This window comes from Mobula birostris, chromosome 4 (assembly GCF_030028105.1).
Source record: "Mobula birostris isolate sMobBir1 chromosome 4, sMobBir1.hap1, whole genome shotgun sequence".
In the NCBI taxonomy this organism is placed as follows: Eukaryota; Metazoa; Chordata; class Chondrichthyes; order Myliobatiformes; family Myliobatidae; genus Mobula; species Mobula birostris.
In genome coordinates, this window is record NC_092373.1 from 161,775,896 (window position 1) to 161,792,558 (window position 16,663).

The 16,663-nt window shown below is 40.8% G+C and overlaps 1 protein-coding gene across 2 annotated transcripts in view; it reads right to left on the minus strand.

The window, feature by feature from the left end:
• Positions 1-14,593, minus strand: part of nrg1 (neuregulin 1) — a 194,906-nt gene extending 180,313 nt beyond the window's left edge. For both annotated transcript variants that reach the window (XM_072256361.1, XM_072256360.1), the window contains exon 1: positions 14,295-14,593. In XM_072256361.1, the coding sequence (XP_072112462.1) occupies positions 14,295-14,388 (94 nt within the window). In that variant the 5' untranslated portion in view covers positions 14,389-14,593. The remainder of the gene's footprint in view (positions 1-14,294) is intronic.
• Between the last annotated feature and the right edge of the window lie 2,070 nt (positions 14,594-16,663).

Consider the following 16,663-nt stretch of genomic DNA (forward strand, 5'->3'; position numbering starts at 1 on the left):
AGCAATCAATTCTTCCACAAATCTCTCCTTGACTGCCTTTTACTCCCTAGTTAACTGATAAATCATGAATATAATCGCATCTGGATTTGCATTTGCCAGATGTAGCTGATGTATTAGATCACACTGTACTACGTCGGGGGATCTAACACAATATCCAAAGTGGGTAAAAAAAAATTGAGTCATCTTTGTTCAGGAACAAAGACTGTCATATCTTCTATTTGGACGGATCAAACTGCACTGGTGAGTAGCTGGTGTTAAAATCACTCAAATCAGTAAACACAGAGTTACCTAGGAATTATCTAGCTCATGCAAATCAGAGACCTCTCCTGTTAATTAAAAACAGGGCAATTGAACAAGTGCAAGAGAATATCAATATTCAATGTTCAAGTACTGCACTGGGCACTACTCAAAGTATGAATGCTTCCAGCGGCCGAGACTTGTAAGTGATTTATTCTGAAGTTATTACATTGCCCCTTCTTCTTCCACCATGCCTCACTGCCCATCTCCAGGACCCAGCAGAATCCTCATGCAGCTTTTCCCTGAACTGTGAATCTCACCAATCTTCCCTGGTGATGTGGGGGGGGGGGAGGGGCGGGAAGGAGGAGAAGAGAAATTAAAACACAAATGCAAGGTCAGACCTGGAGCCACACTGTCTACGGTAAAGGTACAGGCCAGTACAGGTGCGCCACAGAACCCAGCAATTTAATTAGACATTTTGTCCTGAAGCTGCACACAATTCACAGCTGCATCCACAAAGCTTTGAAAATATCTTAAGAGAAGGTTGAAGTTACAAGGAGATTGATGTTCAGTGTAACGGCAATTCCCTCCTCTACTGGTCCTTCAGTTCATGGGAAGTATACGATTACTGCTCTACCAGACATGCTGTCTAATAGGATGTACAAGGAAATAGATTTACACAAATCAGGAATGGATGTGTAGTTCTAAAGCCCTGTCACAATAGGGGATTTCTTCATTTTTATTCTCAGTGTTTCCATTTTAAATCATCTGCTGAAGCTTATGAGGCTGTGAAAATCTATTAAAACAAGGGAGTGATTCCACTTTAGTTTGTACAGTGCCTAGCATTGTGGTGGGGCAACAACTACCTATGATTCATGAACTGAACATGTTTGGCACTCCTCTTTCCCTTCAGTCCTTTACAGCAGCGGTCCCCAACCACCGGGCCGCGGACTGGTACTGGGCCGCAAAGCATGTGCTACCGGTCTGCAAGGAAACGATACAAGTCAGCTGCACCTTTCCTCGTTCCCTGTCACGCACTGTTGAACTTGAACATAGGATTGCCAATTGTCCCGTATTTGCCGGGACATCCCGTATATTGGGCTAAATTGGTTTGTCCCGTATTTTCCCCGCTAAGGTAGAGCGTTCCTATGAAACCTTTCGTGCCGAAATGGCATAAAGCCAAGAAGCAATTACCATTAATTTATATGGGAAAAATTTTTGAGCGTTCCCAGTCCCAAAAAATAACCTACCAAATCATACCAAATAACACATAAAACCGAAAATAAATAATACAAACATATAGTAAAAGCAGGAATGATATGATAAATACACAGCCTATATAAAGTAGAAATAATGTATGTACAGTATAGTCGGGAAGATGAAGACAAAACCGATTTGTAGGGAGAAAAAAAAATCGGCACGTAGGCACATGTGCACATCACATGCACACGTCATGCATGCACACACAGGTGCCCGTGCAAGGCTTCATGGCTATGATAGTCTTTCCTGGGGTAAAGTGTCCCAGGATTTGACTGCTACTTTTGTCCCTTATTTGGGAGTGAGAAAGTTGGCAACCCTAACAGTAAAAGACATGTTGAGGTGAGTTTAACCCTACTTGAACACCACCCCACCCCCGGGTCGGCTGGCCCGCAAGAATATTGTCAATATTAAACCAGTCCGCGGTGCAAAAAAGGTTGGGGACTCCTGCTTCAGAGTGCTTCCAATGAGCTCTCCCCATGGAAGAATATGCCCAGGCATTTTCAAACTGAATTCAGCCCTTGAAACCTTCACATTGCAGTGCATAACTGACAGGCTCGTGTTCATCTTTACTAATATCAACTTTAAATGTTAATCACATTTTCAATGTCAAAAACCAATTTTGAACTTGTGTCCCCTGTGTCATGTTCACAATGCTATTCCACTTCAAGTATGAAACTAAATGTAATTTACTTACAGTAGGCTTGTACTTGCCACCCACTCCCAGACAATGTGAGATCAGTATTAGCTCTAGACAGGGCACCTATACCTCGATCAACAGAGTCAGCCACTAAAATAGTCGAATTGGAAGCAGAAAGACCCCAATTAAACTAATTTGACTGAATTTCTTTTTAAAAAAAAGTTATGCTCAACAAATTTTAGATCATCAGTATGGTCTAGTTTCTAAATGATGTCAGCAAGTTTTAATTTTACAATAGATTTTTGAAAATTGGTATACACACAGCTGAGTAATATGGAGGTAGAAGATGATCCATGATCTTGAGTGAGAGGGGTCAGATAGCCTGTGATAGTTTTTATTTCTTATAAAGTTGAGTTACATGTCCTAAATATAAAAAAAACTATAATCAATCCGAAGTATTAATATGTTGCCGATTTTAAGACAATTTTTATTTTTTGTATATTCTCTGATGTTTATGTCTCATGATATAGAGGCTAAGCAAACCTGAAGATGGTAATAAAGTGAGATATGGTGAAGTTAGAAGGTTAGCATCATGATGAAAACTCCAATTGTAACCTTATCTACCAGCATATCAGATATAGTTATATGTTCTTATACACTTCAGGTTCATTGTTAGTTAGAAAAAAGAAACACAAATTGAAGCACTGACTTGGAATTAGAAGTTTCTCTTAAATCTGGGAGCACAGGCTCAGAAATGTAAAATAGACACACAACAGCAATGCCATAGGTGGAAGGGCATAGTGCAGCACGAGAAGATTACTCTGATAGCTTGGAATATAGATACAAACAAAGGTTTCTCAAGGGGAAAAATATCATGAGATATTTATAACATATTGCAAATGACCAAAGCAGAACAAGTACTAAAGATAGTACTGCATGAAATTTTGTTAATTAGCTTTTTGGGCAATAGCAGAAATTTAATCTACAAAGCCTCATGAGCAAAGAGATTTTTTTCTCTGCTGAGGATATCCACCTAATGTAGCACATTACGAAACCTCTGATTGACTTTAATTGTAAGTGTTCAGCCTAAGTACATACAACTTTGTGACATGTTTCATTCACACACTTTGATGCTCTATATCTTGTTGCAAGAAGTGTCCGCCTTCACCTTCTCAGAAGACACAGCTGGAAATTCCACTTACTGCTGCTCCCTCCGTGCACTGCCCTGAAAATATATGACCGAGCACTATACAGTTTCAGTTTTCATTCTCAATCATCATAGTTATTGGTTGTTGTTTGTCAGGATACTCTTCAGTCCTTTGAAAAATATCTGACTTTGATTCATGGAGGTTCCCTGTGTAAGTGGCAATGATATCCTCCTGCATGGTTTTAGTAATGACACAACTGTCAGAAAAATAGGTTAGCAAGATAAAGTAAATACAGAAATATTCCATTCTCTTTTATGTTGCTGTTTTAGAAAGCCATGGAATTGGTTCTGCAAAGATCAGAATGTCTGGACAGAAGCATAAGTGGAAGGAATGATTCTGTATTCTGTGGTTTCCATTTATTTGTATGGAAGACTGGATTTTCTCCAGATGCAGGACCTGAAAGCTTTATTTCTCCAGTAGACTAGCTACAGATCTCCGAGTTATCTGTCTATAGGCATTACCCAAGTAATTCAGCTCCTGAGCTGTAACAACTTTTTTGTGTTGATATTATCACTCTTCCAGCAACATACAACACGGAGATTCTCATTTGTTCGGACTGGAGGGGTTACAACTAAATATGGATCCAAAGGATTCGTTTCCCCTCTCTAATCTCAAATTCCTCGTTGCTGCTGTTGATGAGGTGACCTTCTCCCAAGTAATTCTAGCAGCCCTACAGAACATCTTTCCCTCAGCCTAGGCAAACAGGATCAACTACAGGAAGTAACACATATCCGAGGCAGAAGTCCACAAACTCGGGCAGTTTATGGCAGCTGTAATCATGAGTGGGACCTTTCACACTGCTCTCCTGAACAATCCCACCTACCCCTACCTGGGCTGCCAAGAGTAGATGTAGAAGAGTGGGTCACTGAGCAAAGAAACAGCCCCTCCCTTGTACCATCACATCCATGCACGCCATCAATTATCCAGTTCTTCCAATCCAACTTACCAACACTTGGTCCATGATCTTTTATGCCTTGCAATTCAAGAGATCAACTGGATACTTCTAATAGTGATAGGGTACAGTTCCCCCTCAGCTCAGGAGCACTTGACTAATATACAGTTTGTCCATACAAATGGGTGAGTGGGAGACTGGCGGAATGGATCTGTTGGCTGTTGTAGGCAGCAGGCATCATCTGACAGGTGGAAACTCAGTCCGCAGCCACGTTTCTGATTTGTGTACTGTTCAGGTTATACAATTTAACTTATTTGCAGAGATTATTCTGTTTCTGTCATGCAGAGTACGTCAATAACTGCTATTTATTTCACCATCATTCTTTTTACAGAGGAGCAGGAAACACCTTGGTCAGTGTTGCAAAAGGAGGAGGAATTCAGAATTGAACTGGTGACATAGTTTAAAGTCTCAGGATAGCAACCTGCTCTGAATAATTTTGTGGTATTTCATTGAAGAGAATTGTTATGTCCCAGACATTGATTTCACACACTGCCCCCAGACACTTCCCCAGATAATAAGACAACTACTTCACTGTCTATATGATCCTGAACTGAGTATCCAACCTTCATATTTTCTCCGTTACTAAGACCTTTTATGTCTGGCACCTTTAGTGTGTAACCTTATGTCAGTAATGTTAGAAACTACATCATTTACTTTGATTACTTATCCCCCATGTAACTTCATCTGACTCCACCTCTGCCTCAACTTATTCAAAGTCTGAGGGTCCTTTCCTCATTTGCACCCAAGTACCACTCAGCATCGTCCCTCTGCTGAGGCTCCAGGCTACCAATCACGTAAATCTTAACTGTTTTAATCTTACCGTAATTGCGTCCAAGTTTCTGTCGGGGAGAGTCAGAGGAGGAGTTGATGGGAAATGTGGAGAATAAAATAGGATTATTGTAGACGAGTCAAATTGTGTGCTTGATGGCTGACATGGAACCTGATGGCTGAAGGGGCAATTTCCATGATCTATGACCCCATGACTCCATAGCCTTCCCATGTCCAGCCTCAGGAATTCTGCATCCCTCCAGAGATGTTATTCCTAGTTCTTTCATCTCTCATGCAGAATAGTGGAGCAAGCCCTGACACCCATTCAGAAATGTCTCCGAGCAAATGCACGTGTATATTTAGTACACATACAAGCCCTAAACACTGATCTCTATTGGATGAACCATACATTGGGTCAACATGAGACTTCTTTATGAAACCCTTCCTCTCATATTACAGAGAATAGTGTGGACATGGTCTCTTAATTAAGCTACTAAAATATGTTCTTATCATCTAGAACTATATGTTAGGAGGAAGAGGAAATGGGTTTAACATAAACTCATTATTACAGGTATTGGTTCAGGCAAATAGGCAGGTGATTTTGAAAAGAAAACCTCTATGCTTGAGAGAAATGGGAATAAAAAAAAACCAAAAGACAACTCAAAGTCAAATGCAATAGGAGTGTAAATATTGGCACAGTTAATTTGAAGAACTGGTAACACCACATAAACTTAGACTGAAAGAAGTCAGTGGAGAAGTTTGCAGAACCCATTCCTGAAACGAGCTCAGATAGTAAAAGAAAAGCGGCTGAGGGTCAGGGCAGCTGCAGGGCAGGGAAGTTTACACTTCAGTATTCACCACTGCTGCTGCGATTAAAGCACTTACAAAGTGTATTTAACCTTGCCTTGTATCCTGCCCACCAACAGATGTACCAACAATATGTTCAGTCCATGCTAGCCCCCCCACCATATTTCTTTACAAAAGCCATTGTCTGACAAATTACAAAACAGTGGGCCTGAAATACAGCATGCACATTGTGAAATAATTCAGTTCTCTGAAGCAAAACCTTCCTTCTTTCTTTTAATGGCAGATCTGCATCAAGTACTCCTCAAGAGTACAGCACAGCTGGCTCTAAAATCTCTGATTCAATCAGAGCACTCCAGAATCAACATTTTGAGTACCCTTCCTAATGCAAATAATCCTGAAGGCTTCCTATTAAACCATTGATCTACTATCAATAAGCTCTGATTCAAAGAAGTACTGTGGACTGAACCCATTTGCAACTAATTGAAACACCTCAAAATTAGCCAAGGAGCACTTGTAGGTAATTCAATTACAGCAGCAGGTCCAGGATGGAAATGATTTCACTCTCCAGCTCATGTTGAATTCAAATCTAGAGAAGTACTCTGCAATTCTGAAGTCATGCTATAATTGTCTAACTCTCTGGTCTATCAAAGAAACCTTTGATTCCAAAATGATCACATTGTTTCCTGTGGCATTACAGTGATTAACAAGTTAATATTCCAGTTACCACAATCAGCGTAGAGCGAGTAGTTTTTTTTGTCATTTCTGCTTCAGAATGCAACTCAAGAAATAAATCATTTTAAAAGAATAGTACCTTATATTTTATATGTATATAAGACAACTGATATACAACTTAAATGTAACTAATTTCATGCCAGGACCATATTTAATAAACAAAATCATCAAAATAGGACAACTTCCATGCATTTCAACATAATAGACTATTCCAAGCAGTTTGACAAAGTTTTAATTGGGCAGGTTATTTAATTTGTTTATTGAAGTAGGAGAATGATACCTGGAGGTTAAGGAAGGGAATTCTTGGCAGGGACTTAACATCCAAATCAGTTTTAACATCACTGGCGCATGTTGTGAAATTTGTCGATTTGTGGCAGCAGTACGTTGTAATACATAATAATGAAAAAATATAAATTACAATCAGAAATATATAATTCATCTAAATAAGTAGGGCAAAAAGAGACCAAAATTAGAAAAAATATAGTGAGTGCCTGTGGGTTCATTGCCCAATCAGAAATCTGATGGTGGAGGGGAAGAAGCTATTCTTGAAACATTGAATCTGTACCTTCAGGCTCCTGTACATCCTCGTTGATGGTATCAGTGAGAACCGGGTACATCCTGGGTGATGGGCATCACCTTTTGAAGGTGTCCTTGATGCCAGGGAGGCTAATGGCTATGATGGAGCTGGCTGAGTTTACAAATTTCTGCAGCTTTTTCCAATCCTGTGCAGTGGCCCTCCATACCAGATGGTAATGTAGCCAGTTAGAATTCTCTTTACAGTACCTCTGCAGAGATATGTGAGAGACATACCATGTCTCTTCAAACTCCTAATGAAATATAGCCACTTCCATGCCTTCTTTGTAATTGCATCAATATGAAGGACCCAGGATAGATCTTCAGATCTGGGAACTTGCAGTTGCTCACCCTTTCCACTGCTGGTTCCTCGATGAGGACTGGTGTGTGCTCCCTCTACTTCCCTTTCCTGAAGTCCACAATCAATTCCTTGACCTTACTGATCTTGAGAGCAAGGTTACTATTGCAACACCACTCAACAAGCTGATAGATCTCACTCCTGTACACCTCCTTGTCATCTAGTGAAATCCTGCCAACAATAGTTGCATCATCAGCTTTTGTGCTGCGCCTATCCACATACTCGTGGCTGTAGAGAGAGTAGAGCAGTTGGCTAAGCACGCATCCTTAAGGTGCACCAGTGTTGACTGTCAGTGAGGAGAAATTATTTCTGATCTGCACAGGTGAGGAAATCAAAGATCCAGTTGCAGGGGGAGGTACATAGGCCCAGGTTTTGGAGCTTGTTGATTAGTACTAAGGGTATGATGCTGTTGAACACTGAGCTGTAATCAATAAACAGCAGCCTGACGTGGGTATTACTATTGTCCAGGTGATCCAAGGCCGAACAGTGAGACATTGAGAATGCATCCACTGTAGACCTATTGTGGTGATAGGCAATTTGAAGAGGGCTCCGGTCTTTGCTTAGGGAGGAATTAATAGTTTAATGGCCACACATTCCAGAGACAGAGAGATGAGATCAGGAATGGGGAAGAGGACTGTGAGGCTTAAGTAAGTTACAAGAACCAGGAGCAGCAAAGCTCTGTAATCAAGGATAACAGTTTTAAAAATCATGGCATTACTCAACTGAGAGCTAATGGGTGTCAGAATTTCTTCTAATCTCCTTTTGGCTGTGGTTTGTTTTGTGTCAAACAGGTGCGGCACTGCTGTCAACAAGAAGTCTCTGAATTTTGGTGCATACTGCATCCCTGCATGGTGCCTGACACCCAGGAAGAGGGCAGAGAGGTTCAAGAGCAGATTCCTGGTGTTAGAAGTTATGAAACACCAGATAGTTGGTTGTTTTCAGGTACTTGCAAATGTAAAGGGAATGGGAAAGGCAATTCAAAATAATTAGAGAATAATGAAAACGTTGGAAGCACTCAACAGGTCAAGCAGCATCAGCTAACATTTTAGGTCCTTAAAGGTAATTTCAGGATTGTATTTTGAATTGAAAGACCAAGATGAAAGGTCGATGGGTTCAAGATAACAAAGTAAACTTATGAAGGTGCCTTGCACATGCAAAGAATGATCTTTGTGTGGAATAGATTATTGGATAGTCTTGTGAAATAAAAATCTTGGAATCGATTTGAAGACTTTAGAAGCTGCACTGTTCAGGAAGTCACTTCTCCTGATCATTCACATACTTACCATTTTATGAGCTACAAATGTGACCACAAAATTACTGCAGTGGAACAGGTAGCGTGCTACACCACCAACCAAAGAATCGGACGAATATTAGACCTTCAATTGGAACACCTGATCAGAGGAAGTACAGCAGTGCACAAGCCAAGTGCTGTTGCTATCAACAGTCCCGCACCTTCTGAGCAATCAGGCCAAATACTACAGTGTGTCAGAAGTTCTCATAGTATTCTGTACGGAAGGAATTTGCAAAAGTAGTTAATCCAGATGTAATTGCACAGCGGGTGAATGATTAACACATCACTGCCATTGTCAACTCTGCTATTACATAACTGAGGAATATAATAACTAGGCGGTATCATCTGAGGTTGGAAGCGTCAAACGATGGAGTGGATTCCAGTTACAGGCACTTCAGTAGTTTAAGTACTATTAGAAACCACAAAGTGCTTTCATGCTTACAGATTTGAATTTTGTCTCTGGCCTTGGAAAAGAACTACCATCACCCATTCCGGTTCACCAGTGACACAACATTGGCCCTATTGCCAGTTTCCAGAGTTGTGTAACTCAGTCATTACAAACCAGAAAGTGAAAACTGCATGCAAACATGGGGATGAGTTCCCTGGTTCAAGCCCTCCTGGAGCAGTCTCAGTGCTCAAGAACCACAGGCTGAACACCATAGTACTGAGTTACAGCTGAGAGACAAGTTTTTAGTTTGTGACCAAAGCCTGAGATCTACTCAACGATTGAAACAGTAAATAGGCAGGTTGTCTTTTTTTCCTCCCACACACATTTCATATTTTCATGTTTCCCTACAGCATAGGAGGTGGTTATACTGGCTCAGTATTTTCCCCTGGAAAGAATTCTCCCTCAATTCACATTGAACTCCCCACAAATTTTCCTACTTATTCACACCACGGACAGCCTAAATGACCAACTAACCTCCCCACCAGCATGTCTTAGAGATGTGGTATGAAGTCAGAGTACCCTCGAGAAACTCACATGGTCAAGGAGAACATGCAAACTCTAGCAAAAAGCAAACTGCTGCAGGAACTCAGTAGGTTAGGCAGCATCTGTGGAGGCAGGTGTTTCGGGCTGAAATGCTACATCATGCAATACCACACAGATAGGACTGGAAGTCAGAATTAAACAAAGGTGTTCGGTGCTGTGAGCAGCAGCTTCACTAGTTTATTCCAAGTGTTCCGAACAGATTCACACATACACCTAGTAGCCACCCATTTGGGTACACTTGTACACCTGCTTATCAATGCAAATATCTAAGCAGCCAATCACATGGCAGCAACTCAATGCATAAAAGCATGCAGACCTGGTCACGAGGTTCAGTTGTCCCAAAACACCAAAATGGGGAAGAAATGTGATCCAAGTGACTATGACCTTGGAAAGATTATTGGTGTCAGTGAGGTGGCTTGAGTGTCTCAGAAACTGCTGATTTCCTGGGGTTTTCACATGCCAGAGTTTACAGAGAATAGTGCAAAAATGAAAAATACCCATGAGTGGCGGTCTGTGGCTGAAAACACCTTGTTAATGAGAGATGTCAGAGGAGGATGGCCAGACATGTTCAAGCTGGCAGGATGCTGACAGTAAAATAACCTTCCTGTCAAATAACCAAACGTTACAACAGTGGTGTGCAGAACAGCATCTCTGAATGCACAACACATCAAACCTCAGTGGATGGGCTACAGCAGCAAAAGACCACAAACTTACATTCAGTGGCCACATTATTAGGTACAGGAGGTAGCTACTAAAGTGGTCACTGAGTGCACTTATGCATCTTAAAACCAACGATGGTTTAAAATCTCACTAGCATCCAGCATAATCTTAAATATTTTGTGTGATGTCAAGATAGCAAAAGAAGCAAACCCAAAATAACTTCTCTCAGAGTTTGAGTTACTTCAAGAGATTAGCAGTTTAAATTTGCTTTCATTATTAAAACTATTTAGCTAAAGAATATCAAAATTAAAATACAACTTCATCATAACCCAGTGACGGTATAGAAACAGTTGTCATCTACGACAGTAAGATGTTCATTGCTATACATTTAGAATCACTGAACTGGTACAGCAGGGGAAAAAAAGGCTTTTTAACCCATCTTACTAATGCCAGCTCTTTGTAAAGTAATCCAGGCAAATTTATTCCCTGCAAAATTTAGTTTTTACTATGGATCAAGCTTCTTGCAGTCTTCAAAGCACAATAACTCCTAATCTCATTGGTTGACTTATTTCCAATTACAGAACTAAAAAAAGAGTAAAAAAAATTGAAAAGCTAATGTGAAATGCTAAACCCTTAAAATTAAATAAATAAGAAGCAGATATCACTAAAAGTTGAGTATTTTTTTAAAGGACACTTTTATAAAATGTGGTTTTCTTTTAAGGAAAGTTGAATGGCTCTAAGCCTCTTTTAATTTAATTAACAGGATTTAACAACCAGTAATCCTGTTTATTCAGATAGATTGTGATTAGGTTAAAGAGATAATTGACTCTGCACAGCAATCTTAACCAATAATAGTGGGCACATCATTTAATTGAGACAACAGACCTCAGACACAAGAGTGAGGTATTCAGACAAAGTAAAATACTTTTATAGAACAGCTCAGTGCCTAAGAGTCTCTTAAATGTCCCTAATGTATCAGCCTCTACCACCACCTCCATCAGTATAAAAAAAATTCTTCAGACATCTCTCCTGAACTTTCTTCCATCAACTTTAAATGGATGCCCTCTAGTATTGGCTATTGCCACCCTGGGGAAGAGTTGCTGGCTGTCCACTCTATCTATGCCTTTTATAACATTATACACTTCTCTAAAGTTGTTTCTCACCTTTATTCACTCCAAAAAGAAAAGCCTTAGCTTGCTCAGCCTTTCCTCATTAAGACATGTTCTCTAATCCAAGTAACATCCAGGTAGATTTCCTCTATATCTTCTAAAGCTTCCATATCCTTCTTATACTGAGGCGACAAAAACTGAACACAATATTCCAAGTGTGGGGTAAGCAGGGTTTATGGTGTTGCAACATTATCTCAGGGCTCTAGAACTCATTCCCCCGACTAATGAAGGTCAACCCGCTATACCTTTACTCAACAATTTATGAATTATTCTACAATTTTTAAATATGAAGAAATTTGCAGTCAGGAGAATATTTTATTCCCCCATTGAGACATATATCAAACAACCTTGGTTTTCAGGAAAGCTTTTGTCAGTACGGATGTTCCCATACAAAATTGGTTTTGAAGTTGCTCATTTTCACGGTAAGTACTCTTACCAGTGGTTTGACATTCATAAGTATAAAAACTTTTATGCTGGTGTAAGCATTTAAAGTAAAAATAATCTGCTGATCTAGAATCAGTGTATTGATCAGTATGCAAATTTAGCTGTCTGAGATTCGTACCACTAAATTAATTAGAAATAGCTCGTCTCCCAGTGTGGATTCAAGTTGTTCTTCCACTTGAGGGTTGGCTAATCTATTGTTTGCTTGTTATCTGTCACACTTTCCTACTCATTCTAACATATCTATGTTCAGCAAATGGTCTTGTATTAAAATATCAGGTTTATTTTCAGGACTCACGGGTTCAGTGCAAAATATCTTGTGACACTATTTTGAAGGCAGCAGGGCACATTTTCTTAGTGACCTGGATAACTTCTGTCCCTCAACCCACAGATCGCTGATCGGTACCACATTACTATTGTTATCTCCCTGTTGTGTGCAAACTAGCCATCACATTATGACAATGGCTACAGCAAAGCATTGTGGAAAACAATGAATAAATTTTAGTCCTCTAAGTTCCTATTTTGACCAATCGCCGAAAGCAAAATTCTTAAACTGATGTGTATCCTGCCGATGGTAATTCACAGCAGAAGAGACCATAAAGGTTAATTTGGACTGGAATATCATTACAGTTTGTATCCCAGGCAGTGCTCTGGAGCCTTTTAAGCACAGCTCAGGGATCATTATTATGAAGCGAGGAAGAGCTGACCCACCCTAAATCAAGGTAGCTATCACCATGATATGATAATGAGCTCAGTTTCGAGGAATCAGGAAACTATTCAGCAGTTCATGAAGCACCAGCAGTAATTTCATCTCCTCCCTCTAACGAAGTCACTCACGATGAGGTGTTAAATATATCCTCAGAGCCTTCCAGATTGTACTGAATAATAAAAATCAAAACAATACCACGCACTGATTGCCTCAATTTACACATACTGATATTCTCTTTCAGTGTACTTCGTACAAATACTTTCCACTTGGAATACAGGCCTAGTGTGGGCAAACGGGATTAGCACAGAGCTGAGGTGACCGTTACCTAGGTTGAGTTGAGCCAAAGTGTTGGTTTCTCTACTGTACGACTCCTCAACTAATAGAAATTATGGAAAGAGACCATTCAGCCTATTGAACTCGTTCTAGTTTCTTTATAAATTCCATCCAACTGCACCTTCGTCATCTCTAACTTACCTCTGCATTTGGCTTTCCTTCATTCAACCCTTTGAAACATCCAGTGAGTCAGCTCATTCTGATCACAGCAGGATTTTTATGGGCTGTGATCACCAAAAAAATCTTTGAGGTTGATCAGGGGACTGCAAAGCTCAGAGTGGTCATCAGTGTACATGCAGTGGAATCCACCAGTCCCTGGGTTCCCCTTGCCTACTCCTTTACCCCTAGCATTCTTTAAAGGGCTATTTTGATATCCACACCTTTTATAGTTTGAGTTAGTGTAATTAGTTTATATTCATGAAATAATAGAGAAACTCAACAAATCAGGCAACATCTGTGGAGAGGGATATGCAATTATAAAGTTTCAGGAATTGGGTGACTGGACAATTTACGACCCCGCTATCTACCCTTGTTACTCCTTCTCAACATTTTGGTTAAGGCAATCAGCGTCGGGCCAACTCCAAGGTTAAAATTCTTTAAGTCACTGCTTCCCCTTGAAAAGTTACTGAGATGCAAGCAAGAGGATGCACCAAACTGAGGAGAGGGCCAGGTGGTAGAAAGAGAGCAGTGAGTACCAGGTTACGTCGGACGAGGCCAGCAGAGGGAGCCCTCGGGACGTCCAGAGGGTGCTGTCAGCGCGCTGTGAGGCGCATTTCCAATTGTAAGTGACTAGGTCTACACGCCACACGGGGGCTACCCTGACATTAGACCCAGGTGCAACCAGGTAACTCACCGGCATAAGTTCAAACAGAGCTACCTCCGTATCTCACTCTGGACAGAATTAGGAAATAAAGCGATTAGAAATTTAAAAGAAATCGAAAGAGAAAGAGTCCATTCTCCGGGGTGAGGAGGAATACCACAGTCGAATAGTCAAAGGCAAAAAAAATAAAATAAGCAGTTTCAGGAGAAAGTTTGAGCAAAGAAGACGCGACGGGAGAGGGTTTTCGCACTGAAGGAATCGCCAGCGCTGGCGTTTTCACAATGACAGCTCAGAAATCAGCTCGCAAAAGTTTCCCAAAGTTTTTTTTAAAGAACACCAAACTTTTACCTGGCAGATCTTCTTCCTTGTTTTTTGGTCTGTTTCTGTCCTTTTTCCCTCTGCCTTTTCCTTTACCTCTTCCCCTCTGTTTCCCCTCGGACATTTTTCTCTTGGTTTTTTGTTTCGTTAAAAAAAAGTGATGTCGGAATGAGAGTTAAAATCCGCCGGCAAGGTGAACGTACGCCAGGAAATGGCTTAGAGGTCGCGCTGGACTGTTCGACTCTGGTCCCGGAATCTCCTGGTCCTGTTCTGGTCCCTCCTGTAACTTGCTCAGCAGCCGGGAGCGGACTGAGTGAAGTTTTTTTTTCCCTCCCAAGTCTTGCTGTTCAAGCGCCCAACACGTATTGCCCCTCCCTTAGAGTAAAACCTCACCAGTACTAACACTTACGCCAGTGTTTTTATTAAACCCCGCATAGGGGTGGGGTGGGGTGGGGGGGGAGGTGATGGCTGAGTATACGCTTCATTACTTATTCCAGAGAGAGGATGTGCTTCCAAATTATCTTATAAGAGGACCAAACTCCAGCTGTTGTTTTTATTTCTCTTGTTTTGTTTTGCTTTTAAAGATAGCTTGATGTTCACGAAATAAAACAGGAAAATTAGTGACTTCTGATAAACTCTCCTGCCCACTCACTAGCATAGACTCCTTCCTGAGTGGAGGCAGATCACGCAATGAGATGTCGTTTCCACACTCCAGTTAGGTACTTTCAGGGGATACACGGGCGTCCCGCAGCCTCCCCAATAAATACAGAGTGGAACTTATTTCCAGCATGCTTCTGCCCTTCCAGCCAAGGCAGCTCCCCTGTAAATAAACCCAATTAATCTCTCTGCCTTTGTTTTTACAACCGTTTATTCAAGTACTTATCCTTTTAATGGTTTCTATTGAAACCATTTTCACCAATCCCAACAACTAACACTGACTGACTACATTTTCCTGAGCTCTTTTTTTCCCCTGAGAGGCTCTGTGTCCCATCGGCTAAGCTCCCCTTCAGACTGCCCCACTTCAGGGGGGGGGGGAATCCTCTAAACCACCAGTTCTCAACCTGGGCTCCACAGACCCCTTGCTTAATAGCATTGGTCCATGGCATAAAAAGGTTGGGAACTCCTGCTCTAAGCCCTACATCATTTGAATATAGGTTTATAAATATGGAAGATTTAGAGTGGTGGGCCAAATGTGGGTAAGTGGAATTATCTTAGGTGGGCACCTTAGCTGGCATGGGCAAATTGGGCCAAATGGTTCATTTCCATGCTGTGTTAACTTCATGACGAAAGAAGATGGTGGAGGCAGGTACTCTTACAACACTTAAGAAGCAACTGGATGAGCACTTGAATCACCAAGGCATAGTAGAGTTTGGTCCAATTGTATTAGAAATAGGCACTTGATATTCAGGATGAATGCGGTGAGCCAAAGATGCTTCTGTGTTCTATGACTTCATGGCTATCGAATTACCGAACGGTCCCCACTGCTGTTAGGACAACAGCATTCATTTCTGTATCTTCTCCGTAAAACTGTCATCCCTGGAACTATTTCAGAATCCTTTACTGTAAAGCATTGTCCATAATGGGGTGCAATGTTCCAGCCGGGATGGAGCTAGTATCTTCTCCCGACAAAACATAACTTCCTTGGTTTGATGGGTTTTGTTCACCCACTCTGTCCTTTTTGAAGATATTCTTACACACATTATTTTAGTTGCTCAGTGCCCACTCTCGCTTCATTCACTTTGACTCTTCAGTGAAAATCTTGACAATGAAGAATACGGTTCATATATAATCTGCTCAAAATGTCTGCTTGGGGCTGATGATGGAAGTAAGTGAATAGGACATCCTGCTTGTGTCTTATCAAATTCTTAACATGGATTTTAAAGGAAAATTAGACAAATCCCATTACTTCAAAACCAGTCTCACTTCCGAAGTTGGAATCTGGACTAATCCTAAGAGGTGGCTTTCAAGATTAGTTTGCCTGATTGTACAACTGATATGCAGATTGAGAATTTATTTTCCTTCATGACAGTTTAAAACATTTTCCATGGATTCGACTGAGATTATGTGCCCAACAATATTATTCCCAGTTTGAAATGTAATTAGCCACATCTGGATTCTCAATTAGCCACATTTGGATAGTGGGGAATGTTTTGGATAATTCACTAGAGCCTTTTTCCTTCTAATGTCATAACTTAACTCCTTGTACTGAAGTTATTGCTTTGGCTAGTAATTTTTTGATTTCCCCCTTTCCTGTAATATAATTGAACTGACGGGCATCTGCGACCTCAGTTTCCAGAAGGCATTTGATAATGTGCCACATCAAAGGCTATTCAGCAGAGTACAAATTCACAATGGAGGAGATAAGAAGACTATCTGGCAAATGAAAAATATTAATGCAT